This window comes from Taudactylus pleione, unplaced genomic scaffold (genome assembly GCF_031769625.1).
Source record: "Taudactylus pleione unplaced genomic scaffold, aTauple2 ptg001032l, whole genome shotgun sequence".
NCBI lineage: Eukaryota > Metazoa > Chordata > Amphibia > Anura > Myobatrachidae > Taudactylus > Taudactylus pleione.
Genome location: NW_028285433.1, coordinates 11,649,281 through 11,671,958, shown reverse-complemented (window position 1 = coordinate 11,671,958; position 22,678 = coordinate 11,649,281). Strand labels below are relative to the sequence as shown.

Below are 22,678 nucleotides of genomic sequence, written 5' to 3'. Positions count from 1 at the left end.
GGACACTTTTGTAGTTTTCCTGCAGGTTTGTGGCAGACTGACAATTTCCACTAGGGCTAGCACTGAAACCTGTGTAATTTAAGAGTGTCCCCATTTTTAGGGCTTGTATGACAGTGTGTGGCCCCAACGAAATTCAAACCTAGGCCAAAACCTAATCCTGGTCAAACTACACCACCATGCCATATTTTGTAGAGCTAGGTCCAAAACTATGGCCATGCATAAAGGACAAATAGATTGACAGATAGACAGATACACTATATAAATAGTATTTAGAAAAGAAGGCACACAAAAGGGACTTTACAATTAAACTTATCTTATGAAGAATACATTTTGGCCCATGACATTACGTCATAGTTAATGAGAGGTTCAGGAACTGAGGACCTGATTCAGACCCGCTCGCTAGGAAGCGTTCGCACACAGCCAGACGATTTTTGCATCCTTTGCATGCATACGCATCACAGTGCGTGTGCGCAAACCAGTCTGAGCGATCAGGAACCGTACGCTCGCTGTGCATAGACAGCCTGGCAGAATGAGTGACAGGAGAAGCCGTTTGTGGGTGGTTACAGGGGCTGGCCGCTAGAAACGGGGGAGTGGAGGTGCGAACGCAGGCGTACCAGAGCGTCTTAACGCCGTTTCAGAGGCATACATAATTAAGAGGCAGCGTCATAGTACACGTCACTTGGTTGTATTTTACACTCAAGTGCTCGCAGTGCTTGCGGTAGGGTATGGTCAGCCACAAGCGCTGCATATGCATCCGATGGTACTCGATGGTACCGATGGTTGCATACACTTCCTGGAGATGACGTGCGCAAGTGGGCGTCTTTAGACTGGCTGGTGGGTGTCTGCATACACAAAGCGATCGCATGCCAAGACATAGTGGGCGTGCTAATGCCTTGACGTGCGATCGCCTGCCTTCCCCAATTTGAATACGCATCTAGCGAGCGTGTCTGAATGAGGTCCTGAGTTCCTGCTTGTTCCTGCTGACAAATAGCAATGTATGCATACGTTGCCTTGCCTGATGAAAGCGCCGTAATAAAGGCGCTGAAACATTGCAAGATATGCTATTGTAAAGACTCGTTATTGGAGGTGGGAGTGCCGCACCATAAGACATTGTACATTGTACATGTGTTCCGCTGGTAATTTTGCGGGCTCCCCTCACAGGATTTACCTTTTACCACAGTGAGTGCTGGTATTGGACAATATTATATATATATATATCCTCCTGCTGCATTTGTGATTCCAGCCTGGGATCACCATTGCGACCATCAGTCACAATGTTGGACGGCACCAGCCAGCTGAGTAAGCCTCAGCTTACGCAAGTTGAGCTGCATGCGAGGCCAAGAATCGGTGTCCTTGGACGCAGATCAGGTGTGGTATAAGAGATAGACAGTGATTAGATAGACAATGTCTAGCTAGACACCAGATGTTAGACAGTCAATAGTTAGACAGGGCCAAAGTTCGCCAGGGACAAAAGTCAGACACACTAAAGTTCGACATGTAAAAAGGTCGACAGGGTCAAAAGGTCGACAGGGTCAAAAATTCGACATGAAAATGGTCGACACAAAAATGGTTGACAATTTTTTTCTTTGTTTTTAGCCCTATTCTTCACCCTAACCCTCCCCTTCGTGCCTAACCCTAACCCTCCCTCCTGGTGCCTAACCCTAACGGTCTGGGTAAGTGCCTAACCCTACCGTGGGGGTAAGTGCCTAACCCTAACCCTCCAGTAAGTGCCTAACCCTAAACTTAAAAAAATTAATTATGTGTCGACAATTTTTTTGTCGACCATTTTCATGTCGAACTTTTGACCCTGTCGACCTTTTGTACTTGTCGACCTTTTTACATTTCGAACTTTAGTGTGTCTGACTTTTGTCCCTGTTGAACTTTTGTACCTGTCTAACTATTGACTGTCTAACATTTGGGTCCAAATGTAATAGGGTGAGAGTTTAGAACATGTGAGAGAAAACTGTCACATTTTTAAACTCAGCCAATGTAATAAAGTTACAGAACATGAAAACTTGCATGTTTTTCAGACTCAAAAAACTCTCAAGGCTTAAACTCTCATCCAGGTGTTTCCTGTATTGAAAATACAACTCGATCAATATATTAGTGTGAGAGTTTTACTGCTAAACTCTCACATTTTCTAATCTCTCACCCTATTACATTTGGCCCCTGGTGTCTATCTAGACATTGTCTATCTAATTACTGTCTATCTATAGTCCGGAACCCACGCAGATCCTGGCCTTGCTACTCCCAGAAAATGGGAGCAACAAACCCCATTTCCGGGAACACAGGCCGTCCTCGCCCCCACACTGCCTCATGAACGCTTCTGCCTCTCAGTCAGGCAGATGCTTACGGGGGCCTGCATGCGATCACGCAGGACCCATTATGCACATGCGTGGAATGGGTCCTGCACACGCGAATATTCCCGACAATCAGGAATCTGCATGCACTTGCGTGTACTGCTGAATGAGCCCAATGTGATGTCTCGCATATGAAATGTAATAATGCAAAAGTTGCATCAATGGATGTGTATGGGGTATGAACGGTACAGTGGCACAGTTCTAACACAGTAGTCTTCACAAAGGTCTACGATTAAGTTGTCACAATTCAGGCTTTGTTTATTCACTTACGCTAATCTGGATTTGTGCTAGCAGGAGCAAAGCCATCGAGTATAACAAGCCCCCGGCCTTCACCAGGGACACCTGCAAGGAGGTTTTAGGATTTGCTGCTAGTGGGCTATTAGGTCACAGCCCTCCATTATGCCTCAAAATATGATGTAACGGTGACCAATTATGAATGGCTGGTCGACAAACCGGGACTGGTGCACTTGTGGACAGTGGCTAAGATAAAACAGATCATGAGAAGAAATGTCAGTGCAAGCTGGATCAAAACCAAGCGGATTGAAGGAATGTCAGCAACAGACAGGTTCAGATACACAGGACCAGGATACATAACACAGGAACCAGGAATGCTGAAGCACAGTTAATGAGCCTAATACTCTGGCACAGGTCTGTGCACATACAGGAGCGCAGAGAGGGGGGGGGGGGGTGCGGGTACTAATTACTGGGACCCGGGCTTGATGGAGAGGTCCGACGGGGGCCCGGATTGCCGTCCACCTCCCCTTCCTTACCTGTCTGTGGCAGGGCCGTAAAGAGAGAGGCATGACCCCTACAAAGAAGAGTTTACATTACCCAGGGAGAGTGATCAGTGCGATTACTCCTCCCTGCGCATCATGCAGGCAGAGGAGACTGCTGCTCTCCAGCGGCAACAGCCTCCCCGTGTGCTAGGCTGAGGAAAGAGGCTGCTGTCGCTGTAACAAGGAGGGGGGGGGGGCAGTGGCAAACGCAGGATTTCTAGAGAGGGGTTTCCAAATTCTTGATTTTAGAGCGAGTGTGGCCAGTCCATGAAGAGGGCATAATTAGCACTTAACCAGCTGTAATATGAGTCATACAAAGTGTATTTTGTGTCATAATTCCAGCATATACAGGACCAGCGATCACAGTAAGCCACTAAATGCGGCAGTAGAGCCATCTTGCCTGGCTTACACACATTAAAAGATCCACAGGCGGTGCTAATTATTTAATTTGTGATACTGAGTAGAACATGCAGCACTAGTAAAATTCTATTATATTACTATTTCTATTGCGGTTATGGTGTGGGCTGGGATGGGGGGTTTCCAGGCAACTGGAAACCCCCCTGCGTTTGCCAATGGGGGGGCAGACCCGGACCCCCGCCAGGCCCCTCCAACAAGCCAGGGTCCTGGTAATTAGTATCCGCAATCCCCTCTTGACACCCCTGGCCTCGCATGCAGGTCAACTTACTCATATTAATTCTTTTCGTTTTCAGAAGACTTAGCATTTTTGGAAAAAAACATGTTTTTTATTGAAATAGCAAGAAAGTGTACTTAAAGCAAATATGCATATTTTTTGTTATAAATACCACCAAGAAATACTTTGCGGTTCTTGCTTTGGCAATAATCCACCTTTTAAAAAGCAGGATTCTGTACAATAAAATCTGTACTTGAAAATTATAAAATGTTCATCTATCTTTTTTCATCTGTAATTAAACGTATACAAGGTGTAGGAATATGGTAACCTAGAGCCGTAAATTGAAATTTTAATGCCCTGGGCGAGAGAGAATACTGTCCCCCCATCATACCACTAGAACCCAGCTCATAGTGTGCACTGTTTTAATACAATGGGTGTACATGCGATGCATCTCGCCAATGATTGCATGCATACTGGCATTAGTAACGTTGTATGCATGATCATTTAAGCAAAGGACAGCTCTTCCGAAAGATCTGTCCTTATTGTGGTGTCAGAACTTCCGTGTTCATTACCCAGGAGTCCCTCTGAACATACGTGAATCGTGGATTACCCTGGGATGGATACTATTGCATCCCTCTCTGGGAAGTTTCCTGATAAGAAGCCTATAGGCTTCTATTAAGCAATGCCATCTATATTCGGCGTTGCCTATTGTGTACAAGCCCAGAAAGTGAAGCATATGGAAAATGCGGTTAAACCCCCCGTAAAACAGCATTTTCGGGGGCTTGACCCAATTTTTAGCTTTGATGCATCCCGCCCAATGTAATTTAAGTATTGTTAAATATGTTGTGCTCACATAGAACTATGGACCTGATTCAGACCCGCACGCTAGACGCGTTCGCTCGCTAGATGCGTATGCAAATTTGGCAAGGCAGGCAATCGCACGGCAAGGCATTAGCACGCCCACTATGTCTTGGCGTGCGATCGCATTGTGTCTGCAGACGCCCACCAGCCTGTCTTAAGACGCCCACTTGCGCACATTATTTCCAGGAAGTGTATGAAACAATCGGTAACATCGAGTACCATCGGATGCATACGCAGCGCTTGTGGTTGACCATACCCTACTGCAAGCACTGCGACCAGTTCAGAGTAAAAATCAGCCAAGTAACATGTACTATGACGCTGCCTCTTAATTATGCATGCCTCTGAAACGGCGTTAAGATGATCAGGGACGCCTGCGTTTGATTCTCCACTCCCCCATTTCTAGTGGCCAGCCCCTGTCATCACCCACAAACGGCTTCTGCTGTCACTCAATCAGCCGGGCTGTCTATGCGCAGCGAGCGTACGCTTCCCGTTCGCTCGCACTGGTTTGCAAGAGTCTCTTCGCAAGCCTGATGGTCGCGATGGTCTTGATCATTGCGACCATCTTCCTGGCCGCCCAATTGTAAAGCGCGACAGAACATACTGGTGAAATATAAGTAATGGTTGATAACTAAATTAAATAAATAAATGTACAGTATGCGTATATCTGTGTATTTATTTGTGAATTATTTGGAATGTTGCTATGACATTCACACACCATCAAAGGGTTAATGCTTGCATGCAAACAATACTTAGTATTAGTATTTATAATGATTTAAATCCACAATTGTATACTAATTGTAAAGTATATAAAAATAATGTACACAATCAAAATTCATGATTTTCTTATGTGCATAATAGAGCCCAAAGCTCTTACCAAACGTCATTGCTCTGCCAGGAGCTGTGGGCAACTGGCCATCCTCATACAGTGGTTTATGTCTAGAAGCTCAGTACTGACAAGCATGCACAATTACTATTGTAAGAGACAGACCAGTGTCAGCCCAGCTTGTGTGGGTGTGTGCCGGAGAGGAGGGTCCTACTTCATACATGGGAGGAGGGAGTGTGCATGACCCTGAACTAGGAAACAGTAACACTAGCTATAAGTAAGCAGCTCGGGGTGCCTGGATCTGATCACCATGAAAGTTATTACCGCTGTACTAAAGCTTAGCAGCAGGTTCAGTCTCCCCAATGTGAGTATCCCCTGATGCGACACTACTGTAGTACTTTGTTAGTTTCTTGTCACTTTAAGGCCTTGGATAAGCCACTATTCATTTAACTGTTTGTGTGCTACAATAGAAAGCTATGTATGTACTGTAAACTATTTGATTATTTTATAATCCTTTTACTTTGCAAATAATAGAGGTAGACAAGACTATTGCTGGAATCCTGAGAATGAGAAGTGAAAACGATCTTATGTTGTGTTGTTGGTAAATAAAATGTATTAAAATATCTAATCACAATTTTATAATATATTGCTTTTTGTATGTTATCTAAGTAACCAAAAGTCCGTTAAATTATTTACACATGCATACAGATATACATATACACTGATATTTAGGAGAATATTTTCTAAACAGTGAATTTACAAAACCCTCAGTTTTTACATGAAGTGGCTCACGAAAAATATCACTATATATCGCATCACATTGATGCGATATATAGTGATGTTTAGTAGCCATTCATGCATACTCACCTCTCCGACGTCTTCATACTCTATCCGGGCCCTCCGGGATCCTGGAAGCAGTGAGCCTGATATATCTGCTTCAAACTGCGTATGCATCGGCGTCTGAGAGGAGCAGGTCAGGTCAGCCCTGCTGCAACGGACGCTGGGAAAAGAGGCAGAGCCAGCACCAGGTATGCAGCTTCCCGGATCTGTTTGGCTTGCGGTACAGACTACGACATCCTCAGATGACGAATCTGTACGCAGCAAAGGAACGGCTGATCTTTCGTTTCCTTTATGAATTGCGCTCGCCATACAAAAGTATGGTGATGTGATCCAGGCATGAAGCCGGGGTGCCGCTGGAGAAGTAATAAGCTTCTTCATGGTAACCCCCTCTATGGCCCGTATTCAATTACAGGCGAAAAGTCGGCAAAGTTTCACCTGTCCGTCTTTCCGCCTCATTCGCCTGTTTCAGAGGCGAAATCTTTCCGTGTGCGTCCCCGCTTTTCGCCTAATTCAATTCGAAAACAGGCATACGGAAAGCGGTGAATGCGGAACAGGCAGAAAGTAATGAAAGGATTGTGGAAATCAGTCTGTACCCCTCCAAAAAATACACTAACATAAGAAATCAATATAGATGTGTACTAATAGCTCTAATAAAGCTATTTTGGGTACTTAAGTTGTGTAAATAGCTTGCTATTAGCGTCTTTGTAAAAGTGTTGAAGAATGGCATAAAGCAGTATATTTTAGTGAAAAAAAAGTAGTCCAGTCAAATTTGGGCTATTTGAAAATGGGTGCAAGCATATTTTAATTCTCTAAAGTGAACTTTTAAAGAACATGAAAAATCTACCTGCTACATCCACCTGTAATCCTAACAACACCTGAGCCATTCTTGCAGCCCCTCCAGAAGTCTATTTAGTTTTTATGTTTGTCCACCCACTTTTTACTTTTTCGCCCCAAAAATTACATGTCTTTTTTGGGATGTTCTGAGGTAATTTTTTTTACAGTTTTTTTTTGACTGATTTGTCCTTTGGGGGGCTGTCCCAATAGTCTTTTTCCCATGTTTGCACCCAAAAGAAAAGATTTTGCACTTTTTTTCACCTGCTATTCATAAGAGATACTTTTCCGCCTATTACAATGCATTGAGTTTCTGCTTAGGAGAAATCGTCCTGGAATTGAATATGGAGATACTTTGAAATCAGTCGAAATCGGCGAAAACTTTTCTCCAAACTGCACTTTTCGCCTCTAATTGAATCCGGCCTTATGAATCAGTGAAAAGCTCTGTTTTCAGCTGAACAGGACTGCTCTATAGACACCTAAATGTAAAACAAGCCTGAATTAGCATTTTCTATTATTTCCTTTTTAAATATGGCAGGAAAAATCTGTAAAAGTCAAGGGTTTGGTAAATCCATTGTTTAGTACATATGACCCATAGCCATTGTGTTTTTTTATTTTTCCTTTTTAAAAAAACCCCCCAAAAAACAATTAGTGAATATAGTAATTCCATTTATTGCTAGTATTTACTAACCTACATGTTGCATTGTTACTTGTAAAGAACCTATATTTCAACATATTTCTGCTACATTTCTTGTCAGTGGCATTTTTGTCTGATACTGGGTACACACTAAACGAATTGTACCCAGCACGATCTCGTTCGCGACGGGACCCGGTAACAGGGTCGGATTATAGGAGGGGCGAGCGGGGCGATCGTCCAGGGGCCCCCACACCTTTGGGGCCCCCACACTGACAAGAATTATTGGAACCTGGCCACTCACACTGGCCAGCTTCCGGTCCCGGCAGCATCACAGCCTCACTGCCACAGTTTCACCCGACAGTGGCTGTATGGAAGTCCCGCCCCCTTGTTGACAATGCCGCGATTCGCGGGTGCACGAGTAGGGGGCGAGGCTTAATGCAGTGAAGTGCCTGCCCCATCAGAACGGTTGCAGGGTTGCCTGCTGCAGCTGCAAGAGGTTAGTGTGCGAGCTCCCTTCCTCCATCTCTCTCTCCCCCTCTGTCCCCTCATCCCTCTCTCTCCCTTCCTCTATTTCCCTCTCTGTCTCACTTCCACCCCATCTCTCTCTCTCCTTGTCCCTTTCTCCCCCTCCCCCCACTCTCTCTATATTTCTATCTTTATCTATTAATATATATATTTATATATCTCAATTTATTTATCTATATAATATATATATATATATATATATATATATATAAAAAAATATCATACAAACTCGGCACTCACATGCTTTTCAAACTGCAACTCCTTTGAACATAGGGAATGTTGGTTCCAAAATATTGCAATAATTTGTTAAGCTGGCCACCGCTTCACGGTCATTCCCATCTAGCCAGTCCCTACACTGATTCTCAGATAAATGAACTTGATCTGCCATCTTGGCCTCAAGCTTGCATACATTTTAAACAGAAAACTGGGTCCTGCCTTAAAGAGACAGGACCACACCCAGGGCTATCAGTTAATAAGCACCATAAAATTATGTAGATGGTGTGGTCACATACCAAGGGCACCCCAGATGGTCGAGTGCCGTGGATTGAGCCTGTCGTTTATTTAAATTTTGTGGTCACACTTGCTAGGGCACCCTGTTTTTCAAATGTAAGACAAACTTTTTTCTTTTTCCAGGTGCTTATTAACTGATAGCCCTGGGTGTGGTCCTGTCTCTTTAAGGCAGGACCCAGTTTTCTGTTTAAAATGTATGCAAGCTTGAGGCCAAGATGGCAGATCAAGTTCATTTATCTGAGAATCAGTGTAGGGACTGGCTAGATGGGAATGACCGTGAAGCAGTGGCCAGCTTAACAAATTATTGCAATATTTTGGAACCAACATTCCCTATGTTCAAAGGAGTTGCAGTTTGAAAAGCATGTGAGTGCCGAGTTTGTATGATATTTATTATGTAGATGGTGTGGTCACATACCAAGGGCACCCCAGATGGTCGAGTGCCGTGGATTGAGCCTGTCGTGTGTATATATATATATATATATATATATATATATATAAAATCTCCCCCACTTAAATCCTGCATTTTACTTTTTTTTTTTCTATGGGGCCCCCACAACTTAGTTGCCCCGGGGCCCCCACAATCCTTAATCCGGCCCTGCCCGGGAACGACGGTGGGGTCCATGCTGCATTCAGCTGCATGGCCCCAGCTAACGAAGTCGTGTGGGAGCGCACAGTCAGCGACATACAAACGTGTCTTGCTACATCTTTGCTGCATATGCAGCAAATTACGCCATGCATGGTGCGAGCTGTGAGCGGATATACCTGCACTGTGTTCGCACCTGCGCCGCCATAGTGCATGGTGCGATCGTAGTGCGCGCCATAGCATATACTGCTGCGTGTAATTGCATGGTGGAATGCGTGTGCACGTTTGTAGAGTGATCGGCAAAGATGTAGCAGGACACATCTGTAGCGTGTACACACTGGCCGATGTGGACGATATGTCTAGCGTGTACCCGGCTTGAGAGCAAATATTTATTTTACACCTCAAGTTTAGTTTTTAGGTTCTAGCAAGGTCCAGCTTGTATAATAGGCAAGCATACATTTCTGCATCTAATGCAGGGTACACACTACTAGATATATCAGGATCGAATGACGAAAGATATATCTGTAGTGGATTGGCGGGTGTGTAACCTCATATGTCTGTGTAAGTCGTTCACAGACATATGAGGTTAGCCCTGCAGCCCCTCCAGTATATCTGAAAAGATATATCTGTGCATCTGCATATGTGTACGGGCGACCCGCTGACATGGACATCCCAACTGGGCGGGCAAATTTAAATGTCATATCAAGCTGCCAATTGATAAGTCTGTATTGCTTACCAAATCGACTGATCGGCCGTTTCGTCTGGTAAGAAGTGTGTACCTAGCAGGTTGGGTACAGGATGCCAGCGCTCAGAATTCCAATGCTGGCATCCCGACTGGGTTACAATGCTGACACCTACCGGTAAGTAGGCTAACCCTACCCATAACCCTCCCTGCCCGCAGCCTACACCTAACCCCCCCCCAAATCCCAATACTTACCATCGGGATGCTGGCGCCGGGATTCAGACTGGTGTTGGTATTCCGGTGCTGGCATTCTGAGCGCCGGTTTCCCACCGCTGGAATCATAACTACATCCCTACCCAGCTTAAGGCAATGGTTTTCAACCTCAACCCAAGGATTTCTGTCAGTGGAAGCAGGTGGGATAATTACTGACCAAGCAAAATAGATTAACTCACCTGTGCATGGTTAAAGAAATCTAGAAAACTTGACCTGTTGTTGGTACTTGGTTACTGCAGTTGATAACCGCTGCTCTAAGTAATGTATTTTGCCCTCTGTGTATACAGCATCATACAACACATTTTAAAGCATGTATCCCAAGAAAATAAAATTAAGCTTTTTTTAAATTATTTAAATTAACTTTAAAATATGTCATTGCTGCTCTAAGATAACTGTCATGGTAGCAGACTTATGCCAGTATAAAATATAAATCTATCTCTATAACCTATGTGCCTTCTAACAAGTGCTTTAGCTTTTCATGGAGTGTACTTGGCAATGTAGCTGCTATTGTACTGCTGCATGTCGGCAGCAAAAGAGTCCTGGACACCAGAAGAGAGTGATGGGCAATTTACATCATGCTTGCCTGCTCTCCCAGAAGGTCCAGGAGACTCTTGGATTTTGGGGGAGCCTACCCAGACTCCCAGGAGATAGACCAGCCTCCTGGATAATTCTCACTTCCTCAGTGGAGTGGTGATCTGGACTTAAAACAATTTGCTGCTAATAGTGTCACCTTGGCTGCATGACCTGTTGGTCAATCACAATATTGAGTGGGTTGCGATGATTAAACCATGGAATCGAAATCATGGTATTGAGTGTACTACAACAAGAAAATTTGTGGCACCACACCCCTTGCACCTGCCAGCTGGACCACCCCTCCAAGAAGATTAAAATGCAGGTAAGCATGATTTATACCAGGGGTAGCCAACCTCAGTCCTCAAGAGCTACTAACAGTTCATGTTTTCCAGACCACGTGGCAGGGGCACAGGTGTATTCATTACTCACTAACATATTTGAAAAGATCCACAGATGGAGCTCATTATTTCACTTGTTATTTTGTAAGGAGACCTGGAAAACATGCACTGATGGTAGCTCTCGAGGACCAGAGTTGGCTACCCCTGATTTATACTGTTATTTATTTTCGCTTTCACTGGAGGTTCAAATTAAAAACTATTAAGTGTTTATATGTGGTGGTCCATCAATACATTAAATCCAGATTTAGGTATAGTTTAGTATGATTTCATGGGGATTATACAACATGATAGAAATTAAGACTGTGTTACAGTACATGTTTCAGGGAGTCACATTGTTACTTTCTCATGATGCTGCAACATCATACAAAACTTTCTCCGTTAAATTATTCTGTGAAAATTCATTGACTGCTATTGTATTATAATGGGGCCCATATGTCACGATCCGGTGCAAGAGTTCTTCTGTGGAGGACGGTGAGCCAGGGGGTTCGGATGGCTAGGAAGTGACAGTCCTAGTCTCCCCAATAAAGGTCAAACCCAGGTGTTGGTGAGATCTAGCCAGAGGTGCGGAGTCTAACCCACTTGGTGGTCTTCACCAGTGACCCCTATAATTGGCATGTGGGTTTTGCCACACCGAGTGAGCAGGTCGCGGCCCTCTGACTAGGTACCTGGGAGAGACGAGGAAACAAGGATGACACTGTAACTAGTACACAAGAGATTAACTGAATACTTGAGCACTGGAGATTAACTAAATACTTGAATATTGGAAAGGAACTGAATACTGGAACACTGGACTGAATACTGGAACACTGTAGATGAGCTGAATACTTGAATATTGGAGATGAACTAAATACTTGAACACTGGAAATGAGCTTACTACTGTAATACCCCTTTTCCACCTAAATTCCGGGTCTGACCCGGAGTTGGAACAAAGTTCCTATCCGGATCAGACCCGGAATTTTGCCAGCGCCGACTCGGGATATTCCCGAGTCAGCGCCGCTCACACCGCAGTCGGGTCTGCACAGACCCGGCTTTTGCGGAGTGAAAGTGGTCGCTTGGAGATGACGTCATCTCCAAGTGCCACTGAAGCCGGACCAATCGGCTGGCTAGCAGGGCACTCCAGGTCATCGTGACCCGGAGTGCGCTGTTCTCACAGCAGGGTTTCACGGGCTACGCCTGTGTTAAACCCTGCTAGTTACCCAGGTTGGATTGCCGGGTCACTTGACCCGGCGATCCAACTCTCCCCTTTTACACCAGGGAGCTGCCTGGGTTAACCCTTCAAAAACCTGGGTTTTAGCTCTGGTGTAAAAGGTATTAGAGACCCTAATTGCAGGCTTGCTTGAGAACACAGGGACATGTGCTGGTAATTGCTAGAGATCCAGGTGCTGATTTGCACAGAGAAACTCTTGAGAAATGTGGAGAAAGGCATGTACTGGGATTTGGTAGAAGTCCATCTAACTAGTAATTAGCAGGAAACCTGACACCTCAGTACCACAGAGAAGCTGCAATAGAGGCTGAGCAGCACACTACAAGACACACAGGAATAATTACATAAAACGCTGGAATTTGAGAGAGAGCTAAAGTCTCAGAATGAGAAATAGCATGGAAGCTAATACAAGAAATACTGGAGAACTGTGAGTAGGCTGAAGCAACACTCTGAAGGAAATAGCACAAAGTAACACTGTTGAGTATCAGTCACTAGAACAGTGAAGTTGAACAGCAGTTTCCTGTTCCTGGAGTCAGACTTAAATACTCCTGGGTAGCTGATCATTGGATCAGAGGATCAGCTGAGTGACTACAGGACTACCATTGGGAGAGACTAGTCAGGTAATATGGACCAACATGGCTGAGCCCATGCCTGGCAACCCAGAAACCAGGACGCATGCACGGAAGCCCTAGCAGACCCCAGGGAGAATACTCAGTCACCACACACCTCCACTCCTAGCGACTGAACACCTAAGCCCAAGGACGCCGGCGCAGAGGTGAGTAGCGGCTGATCACAAACTGCATCCTGACACCTTACATCAGCATTCAGAAAAAAAACCTATTCGATTGTTTTTTTTCCCCCTGATTTCCCGTTTCTCCAATCCACCAATATGTGCCCATACATTACAGATAGTTTTCAGTGATATGCAGATAATTTTCAGCAAATAACAGATCAGACGATCATTAAAGGCTCATCAGTTCGGCTGATCAGTACCACACATGGCAATCTATATCCCCAATTGGTCGTGAAATCCAGCATGTTGGACACCCTGATTTACAGATTCCTATCACTTTTTGGTCAGAATCGGCAATTGGTGAACCCCATACATTGCAAATATCTTTACACAATCATCTGCAAAACGGGTTTTCCCGAAATTGATTGTTGATGTTTGGGCCCCGCAGAAAGCTGGATTTTTGTACATTTGACCTATCAATAAAGTTTAGTGTAAATGGAAAGCGAACTATAGCATTATATTTGTCTTTACAGCACTGTCTTTACAGCTCTGAAACTTTCTGCTTTCCTCTTTTCTGAGTCTTACAGGAAGCAATGTTGTTGTTAACTACCCCATGAACTTCCCATTTATTGCACAAGGGCATCAACAAAGCAGTTGTCTGTTTCAGCCCAAACTAAAAGACTTCCAATGTAGTGAAAAACATTCTTTGTTGGTTATTTTAGGCTTGCTTTGATATTACTGTTCAATAAAGTAGAAAAAGAGATCTGTTGCACAGGGAATAATAGAATATACCAAAATTATATATGCCCCTAATAACAGTGATTATTCAATCTTAATTCTAATAGGGGGTGCTACCACAGATCCAGAAGATACGTTTATTACAGACAAAGACGAGGAAAGGAATCTGTATATGGTGCACCATATACATATTACTGATGTTGTCATGGCTTGTCCTTCTCCCCCCTTCCATCTGTCCCTTGTACCCCATTCCTTCCTACCTTCTCTTCACCCTCTCTTTTGAGGCTTGCTCCCATCTCAATCATCTAATTAAGGTCTGTCCACTGGCCACTTTCCTTCCCCCTTTAAAAATTTAAAAAACATCTCTTGTTCCTGACTCCCTTCTAACCCCCCTTCCATTTATCCCCCCCTTTGTGTCCAAACTCTTAGAATGTCTTGTCTTACATTGCTTATCTTTTTTTCATTCCTATCAGTCCCTCCATGACCTGCTTCAATCTAGCTTTAGCTTATGTCACTCCACCAAAACTCCCCTTACCAAGGTCATTAATTACCTTTTGACTGCTAAATCTAAGGGTCACTTTTCCATTCTTATCCTCCTTGATCTGTCAGCTGCTTTTCACCGCCATCTGCTTTAAACCCCTAATTGTCTTGGGCTTCATGATACTGCCCACTCATGGCTTTCCTACTACCTTTCTAACCCCTCCTCTTCTGTCTGGACTTTAAAATCAACCTCACTATCTTCCTCTCTTCCTGTTGGTGTTTCGCGAGTCTCTGTCCTTGGTCACTTTCTCTTCTCTCTGTACACCTTCTCTTGGAGATTTTATAAGCTCCTTTGGCCTCTAATACCACCTTTATATGGTGATGATATACAAATATATCTCCAATTCATCTCCTACAGTATCTCCTACTGTCTATCTTTGCTTCTGGATGTCACACGCACTTGCTACTTGTCCTACCTTACCCCACTAGCCAGGATCCTTTTTCCTTCACACCTTTTTCTTACTGTTGCCAACATTCATTTTATCTCCCAAGCCCTTCTTATCTCCGACCTGGCATTCTGTAACCTCCTCCATTCTGTTCTTTCTTTCTCTCTCCTCTTAAATTTATCCTCAATACTGCTGCTTGGCCTATCTTCCTATCTTGTCGCTTTGATTCAACCCCTCCACCAACTCCTTCACTAGCTTCTTTTCTTGTACAGAATCCAGTTTGAGCTAGTCACCCTAACTTTCAAAGCACTTAATTGCTCCTTTACTTATTACATCTCCAACCTCATTTCAATCCACACTCCCTCTTGTCTTTTTCACTCCTCCTCTGTCACATTGCCTGTGCGCTGATTACCTCCTCCCACACCCGCATCCAAGACCTCTCCAGTGCTCCTTTCCTCTGGAACTCGCTCCCCCACCCTATCAGACTAGCTACCAACCTGCATTGTTTTTAACATGTCTTGAAAATGCACATGTTCCTTAAAGACAATCAGCTCTCCTCACATTCTTGAATTTCAACTCTGTATTTCCTTCTCATTTCTTCCTAGCTCACCTCCCAGTTTCTGTATACTGTACCTCCAACTCCACATGGACTCTCATGAGCAGGGCCCTCCATCCTCTTGTTCTCTTGCAGCTTTATTCTTGTCTCCAGTGCACTCAAACTCACAGTCAGCAACTCTGATCCTGTTTGCCTGCCCTTCTTAGGGCAATGGGTCATTGAGTGCTACGGTTTTAATTTGAGGCACACTTTGTTGTCTTATTATTTCAATGTTTGATATACAGACGCGTCCATATACATCTTACCTCCGAGTGCTATAGGTCGTGGTAAATATAATGAGTGAACGCCGTGCTACTCAGTAGCACCAAGCATCTCTTTGTGCAACTTTTTACCTTCAAATGTGTCTTATTCGTAAAGTGATGCACAAGCAGATTCTGCTGATTAAAATATGTGGCATGCCCATATTCTGTGCGACTGTGGCTGTATCTGGATGTGACACTGTAACGTAGAGTTTCACATGCAGATACACCAGCAGTTGCACACAGAATATAGGCATGCTGCATATCATTTTAATCAGCAGAAGCTTGCTATCGATTCACATCACTTAGATGCATTTGAAGGTAAAAAGTCACATGAAAAGATGCGCAGCACTAACGAGTCACTCCACGGCATGGCACAACTAGAAGGGCTGTTTAATGCGCAAGGAGGTAAGATGTATGTGAACACATCTGTATTACCTTTTATGGTCTGTTTTAACCTATTGACATTTAATTATCTTTCTATTTTTTTCTGTATGGCGCTACAGACACTTGGTGAGATCATATGCATAAAAGTTGATGATGATTAAAAAAAAATTAATAGCTATTTTCATTGTCTAATTCGTTTTGTCAGTAGTAACAATAAAATGTTACATTTATGTGAATATGATGTTTTTTAGACTATTTCCTGCAGGCTATTATATAAAGGTCTTTATGTTTAACGAATGACAGGAAGGGAAGGACAGGTCTGAGGGGCATATTTATCACAATCCGCATCTCAGAGGTGATAAATTTGCCCAAAAAGCGCAATGCGATATTTGAATACATTTCAAAGATGTATCAAATATCGCATGCAGGGACAGTTTGCAAGAAAGCTCTGTCTCTGCGAATCTCTCCCCCGTACTTCTCAGGGTATATTTTGCAAAAATGTATTATTTGGAATCGCCCAAGTTCCCTGATTATGTTGCATACTAATCTAAAAATGTGTATTTGTCCTCTTATTGTGTTATAGAATCTTTTGGTAAATGTTTCATATGGAATTTGGAGATTACCCAGAGCTACTGCAGGAGGAAAACATGGATATGTTACACAATCTGAGAGGCCAATCAGTCGCTACCCTATTCCGTACAAAAAAGACTTACCATATGATATAGTGGAATTGATGGAAGAAGTAGAGAGGAAGGTAATTATACCTGTAGAAGCAATGTGTCTCACAGTTTTAAATTTGGGTTAAATATATCCTTCAAATACATGTTATTATATTAAAGCTTTACGTTATTTGCTCAACTTTGATTTTTAAAATCTTCAGCAAAATATCTGGATGAATAAAACACAAAGTATTCTTTAGCTAATTATATACTTGTGTATTTTAGTGATGGTTTATTAGTAAGGCTACCCAGGGCCATCTCCAGTTTGCCCATGTACAGCTACAGTTGGGAAAAAGCTTCTTAGAATTTAGATCACTAATAGAATAAATGTATATCAACAAAAAAAGAGTACAGCATGTTCCTACAGCTTATGTACTAGGAAGTATGTGGTGGTTTGATAAAAGTTCAGTGTCCCAGCTTGCCGCTCCCCTCAACCCCTCTAAACGACGTGTGTACGCAGTGTTCTGACGGGCGACCCCCCCACCCATGGGCCGACATATCGGGCGGCCGGTACACATTAGACCAGAGTCTGAATCAGGCCCTCAGTTCGAGTCTCTCAAAAGGTAGGTCATAGAAAATCCATGCCAATGAGCTCCAACCTAACTGCAATCTCAGTTTTCCTTTATTGCAAATGAATGAAGAGTTAACAGCATAAACTAAACTTAAATATTTTGTTTATGGTTTGACTAAAGGGCAGCCAAAGTGGCAGATGCAATGAGTAAATTAGAGATTGGTGCTGAAAGAATCACCTCATGAGCCAAACGGTGTTCCTGATGACGTGTGTTTGTCTTGTTTTGTATTTTTGTACTGGAACAGGGCATTCATATTTAGAGGTATATTTACTAAAATGCAGGTTTTTAGAAGTGGAGTTGTTGCCTATAGCAACCAATCAGATTCTAGCTATTACCTTCTAGCAGGTGCTAGATAAATGATAAGTAGAATCTGGTTGCTATGGGCAACAACTCCACTTCTAAAATCGCGCACTTTAGTAAATATACCCCATAGTTTCCAGTCAGTCTAGTCCTTGGGTGGATGTCACTGGTAGATACAGGTATTGCGAGGCACTGGGAAGTAATAGACCCCACTCGTAGACAGAGAAGAAAACTGATTACAATATCAAAACTCCCACCAGTCCCGATTTCAGCGGAATAATCTCAATTTCAAAGGAATGCCCTGCAGTGGACATGATTGTCCCGACTTGCAGGGAATCAAGAGGTATGTTCTGCTGAACCATGTGGAGCTGGTGCCACAGACAAACTCCATATTACCTATGGTAACTAAACAGCGATTTCAAGGGATAGGCGCTGAGGGAGGCCTAGTGTTTTGGATTGCTATGTCGTAAGTGTGGCTAGCCTATTGCTACATGACTGCTCCCCACTGCCGCACACCTTTTCCAATTTGTTTATTAAATTAGATATGTCTGATTCTGGGAGGTTTGTAACATTTACTTTAGATCACCTCTGTTCCTGGAATCTGACTCTGTTATTTCACAGCATCCAAAGCAGGGAACCTCAAAAGATCCTTTCCCAGTCATAATTCATATGTGGTGGTTATTTATTTCTTAACATTTATTTATATAACGCCATCATATTCAACTTGCAACTGGAAACACTGTAATAAACTGAAGGCCTCAAACACGCTGGCATTGTTTTTGTGTTACAATAGGCAAACACAATGCATTTCACACGAGTTCGATATGAATTTTATAAGCGTTGCAGGGATAAGTGTAGGAATGCGCAATGTACAGTATGTCCATGTTGAATGTGGGTTTTTTGTGTTTTTTTTTTTTTTTTTTTTTTTTTACTATTACTAGTATTTAAATCTATTATTTCTTCTGCCTTTTTAGAGTGGTTTTTTGCCAAATGTTTTTAAAGTGATGGCGCATCGGCCAAATGAGTTCAGAGCATTTTTTGCTTATTATGATGTCATTATAAACAAGGATACTGGTAAGCAAAACTTTTTGTTTTTCCTAACTTCATTTTCTGTAGGTGAAGAACTTACTTGCAAACATAAACAAATACAAACATGGTGCAGTATTACTACAGAGCTCTGCATATTGTTTTTTTTGTAACCTTGGTTGGAAGTAAGGTGAATTTACTGGCAGCTGAATTCTTGTAAATATGTGATGCCACTAATCCATTTTTATTGTGTTAAACTCTTATGTTACAGCAAATAAATGTTCCAAACTTTATTGTATGTTCCATTATATTTATCTGTATTTATTATGCATTCGATTTATCAGATTGGGCCAGGATTTTGGCATCTGCAGATCGGCTGAGCATAATGCACAGTGCGTATTTTGGTATACTAATATAAACCTACCATAAGGTGTGTTGCCTTATGGGGAATAAAAAATATGTTTAACCTATGTGGTAAATCCAGGTAGATGGCATTTAACTACTTTACATTCATGGTAGACTGTTTTTTTTTTTTTAATAGTGATGGGGTCATCAAAAATCTGAAATTTAAAAAAGAACCTCTGCTGTTGCCTACAGCTAAACTGCACTATTTATGTGAAGGCAGTTGCTGCAGCTCATAGCAAGGTAGGGCTCAGTCCATCTATTCTCATTTATTAGAGTAGAATAAAGTGCTCTAGTTATACTAGATGGATATACTATAGTAGAGTCCTGTTTGCAATGAGTTGCATTGCCCTCTTTCATGTAAACCGTGCTGTCCTTTAGTAATGTCAGACCTGAGGAAGGACTACTCTGTACATGAGTGTGTGGCAGGCAGTGGCGTAACTAGGGGGCGTTAAGCAGGGTACGTTGCAGGAACCACTGGGCAGGGCAGCGTATCCGAAGGTTGCCGTTATAGAAGAAACGTCCCTCGGCAATGTAGCTTCCTGCTCTGTGAGTCCCGACATCTCCTCTCTGCGTCTGATCACATCTCCTCCCCTGTAGTCCTATTCACATTTCAAAATGCAGTCATAGTTGGGACTCGAACCTGTCACTTCATTCTTTGCAGTCACACAGCTTACCAATGAGCCATCTGCTATTAAAAGGGAAGACTGTGAATTCTAACTATATCAAGCTACTTCGCTACTTCACATTTTTATTAATCTAAAATACAGTCATACCTAGGATTCGAATTTAGCACCTTCATGCTTTGCAGTCAGTCACCTTACAAATGGAGCCACCTGCTACTACAGCCATGGCCAAAAGTTTTGAGAATGAAACAAGTATTGGTTCTCACAAAGTTTGCGGCTTCAGTGTTTTTAGACCTTTTTGTCAGATGTTACTATTGTGTACTGAAGTAACATTACAAGCATTTCATAACTGTCAAATGCTTTTATTGACAATTACATTAAATTTATGCAAAGAGTCAATATTTGCAGTGTTGACCCTTTTGGCCATGGCTGTACAGCGAAAGCCTGTGAATTCTAACTATATCAAGCTACTTCACATTTTCCATAATCTAAAGTACAGTCCTACCTGGGTTTCAAACTGGAATGGAATGGAGTGCTCCCAGAGTGACGAGGCCCCTTTTCCAGTGGCCACGCCCCTTGTGGCATGTGGACACGCTTATTTTTAGGCAAACAGTTGGGGGGTGCCATTTTTCATCTTGCCCTGGACACCAAATACCCTAGTTATGCCTCTGGTGGCAGGTTATAAAGAGGAGAGGTTTTAATATTTACTGTACAATGATACATAAATATAACTGGACTTGTTTTTTGTGATAATTAAATATTATTTCAAGATGCATCCAAATTTTAAGCAAAGCTGGGATGATGTAAAATGGAAAGTAATGTTCCTTTTTCTTGCAGGCAATTTATCTAAAGCTGATAAAGAGCTAATAATTGTAGCTACCAGCGCAAACAACAGATGTCCATATTGTGTAACAGCTCACAGTGCATTACACAGAATATATTCAAAGAACAGAACATTGGCTGACCAGGTAAACCAGTGACATTTATTTACTGAAATACCACAATTTGAGTAATATTATGGCTGTTATATGTACTGTATGTACCCCCCCCCCCCCCAGTGCTGATTAGAGAATAGAGGGCTTAGCTTAATTTGGCCCTCCAATATGCTAAAGCTATGTTCTAAATACCTTGGGCAATTCCTGGTCACTATTAATTTTGGTTTGGATTGCTGGTCATGGGACATCAGGTGATGGCTAAAAATCAAAGGTCGCAGTTTCAGTTTTGGTTTGCCAAAGAGTTAAACCTAAATGTCTTGTAAAACTACACAACTGTTTGTTACTCTTGTCAAGCTTATTTTTAATTATTTCTATTTTTTACTTTTTTAATTTAGGTTGTTGTCAACTGTGATCTAGCTGATCTCAGCCAGAGAGAACAAGCCATGCTAGAGTTCGCTTTGGCTGTTGCCAAACCTGAAAACATAACGGAGAAGCACTTCAGCAAACTGGAGGAACATGGTTTGGACCGTGAAGATGCCTGGGATATTGCCATGGTTACTGCCTTTTTTGCCATGGCCAATCGTATTGCTCACTTAACTGATTTGCGACCCAATGAAGAGTTTTATGCCCTTGGGAGACTTCCTAGGGAAAAAGCTGAAGAACCAAAATAAATGAGTTGTGTGACATAACTGCTTCATATTATGTAGGCAAGTTTTCCGTCTACTATGAATTCATTAGTAAACCTCTAATGCTCAGGTATTGACTAATCTGACAAAATGAAAGATCAAACACTTCTTTGTGTTTTTTTTTGTATTACAGCACTAAACTTGAGTCAAAATGTTTAATTTCACAATGTAACAATAGTAATATGGTTACAATGATCTCTATCTTTCCAGATTAATCTGTATTTAATGATGTACAGTGTCATCCAGATCTGGTTTTTTGACACCTTAACTCCAGTAATGGAAATAAATAAAAGGGTGAATACAGAAATAAGGAATAATAAGCAGCAAGTGTCACAGTTTTCTTATTCAATAAATGTGGAGGAGTGGAGAGAGAGAGTTAGGAAACAAGGGCCCTCATTCAGAGCCGTTCGCTATTTGCGGTCGTTCGTTTAAAAACAAGGGGTGGCTATTCAAATGATCCGTACGCACATTGCAGTCTGTTCACACCTCTAAGTCTGAACGAACGAGCAAAACATACGCTCGTTTATTTGTTAAAAACGCCCCCTGGCCGCACGCATCCTACGTCATGTCCGCTATTTATTAGATTAATCGAGTACATCGACCAGCGTATGAATTGCTCGCTATTCTTGTGGTTGGTGTTTGCTACCACAAATTTGCGTGCAGTTCTGGCTATAAAATAACCCAGTGACGTGGTCAATGACGCTGCTGTTTTAAATATACACACCCATAAAACGCCCGTTTTGACCTTTAAGCACGCCTGCGTTCGGATCTCCACTCCCCATTTTCAAGCACCTTCCCCTGTTACCACCCACATACGCCTCATTCTGTCACTCAAAATAGCAGGCACTCGCTATATAGCGTACAAAGGATTTTCGGCCGCACTGACTGGTTCGCGCATGCGTACTAAAAAGCGTACGCATGCGCAGATGTGCAAACATCGCTCGGAACGAGCGTACTGCCGCTAACGAGCGGCTCTGAATGAGGGCCAAGGGCTTTTGTATGTCATTAGAAATGGCCTTTTTCAGGCTCACGTAGATGAGGTCATCAATAGTGGGTGTGGACTGTTCACTGCATTGCATCAATCATGGCCGATGAGTTACCACTGTGTAGCTCAGAATTCCTGAGTTCCTTATAGCCAGTAGCTCCTTCACCTTTGCATGTGTCCAGGCAGCCATGTTGTGAGCTCTGCAGGGCGCTTAGAGATGACATAATCTCTGAGTGCACCAGAAGCTCCAATCATCAGTTTTTTTGCGTAACCTGGGTCAT

General features: G+C 42.8%; 1 protein-coding gene across 1 annotated transcript; it reads left to right on the top strand.

Moving 5' to 3' along the window:
• The first annotated feature begins 5,702 nt into the window (after positions 1 to 5,702).
• On the top strand, positions 5,703 to 21,732 carry LOC148454086 (uncharacterized). Its single transcript, XM_088461276.1, has 5 exons — positions 5,703 to 5,815; positions 16,730 to 16,900; positions 18,712 to 18,811; positions 20,629 to 20,759; positions 21,122 to 21,732. Exons 1-5 carry the CDS (start codon positions 5,762 to 5,764, stop codon positions 21,395 to 21,397), a joined length of 732 nt encoding a protein of 243 aa, XP_088317402.1. The 5' UTR covers positions 5,703 to 5,761; the 3' UTR covers positions 21,398 to 21,732.
• Positions 21,733 to 22,678: the final 946 nt, after the last annotated feature.

Bases quoted from the DNA above. Each gene is read 5' to 3' on its own strand.
- LOC148454086 (XM_088461276.1), top strand. From the start codon at position 5,762: ATGAAAGTTATTACCGCTGTACTAAAGCTTAGCAGCAGGTTCAGTCTC. The intron at 5,816-16,729 runs GTGAGTATCCCC...ATTGTGTTATAG, and splicing joins GCAGGTTCAGTCTCCCCAAT to AATCTTTTGGTAAATGTTTC. The intron at 18,812-20,628 runs GTAAGCAAAACT...TTTTTCTTGCAG, and splicing joins CATTATAAACAAGGATACTG to GCAATTTATCTAAAGCTGAT.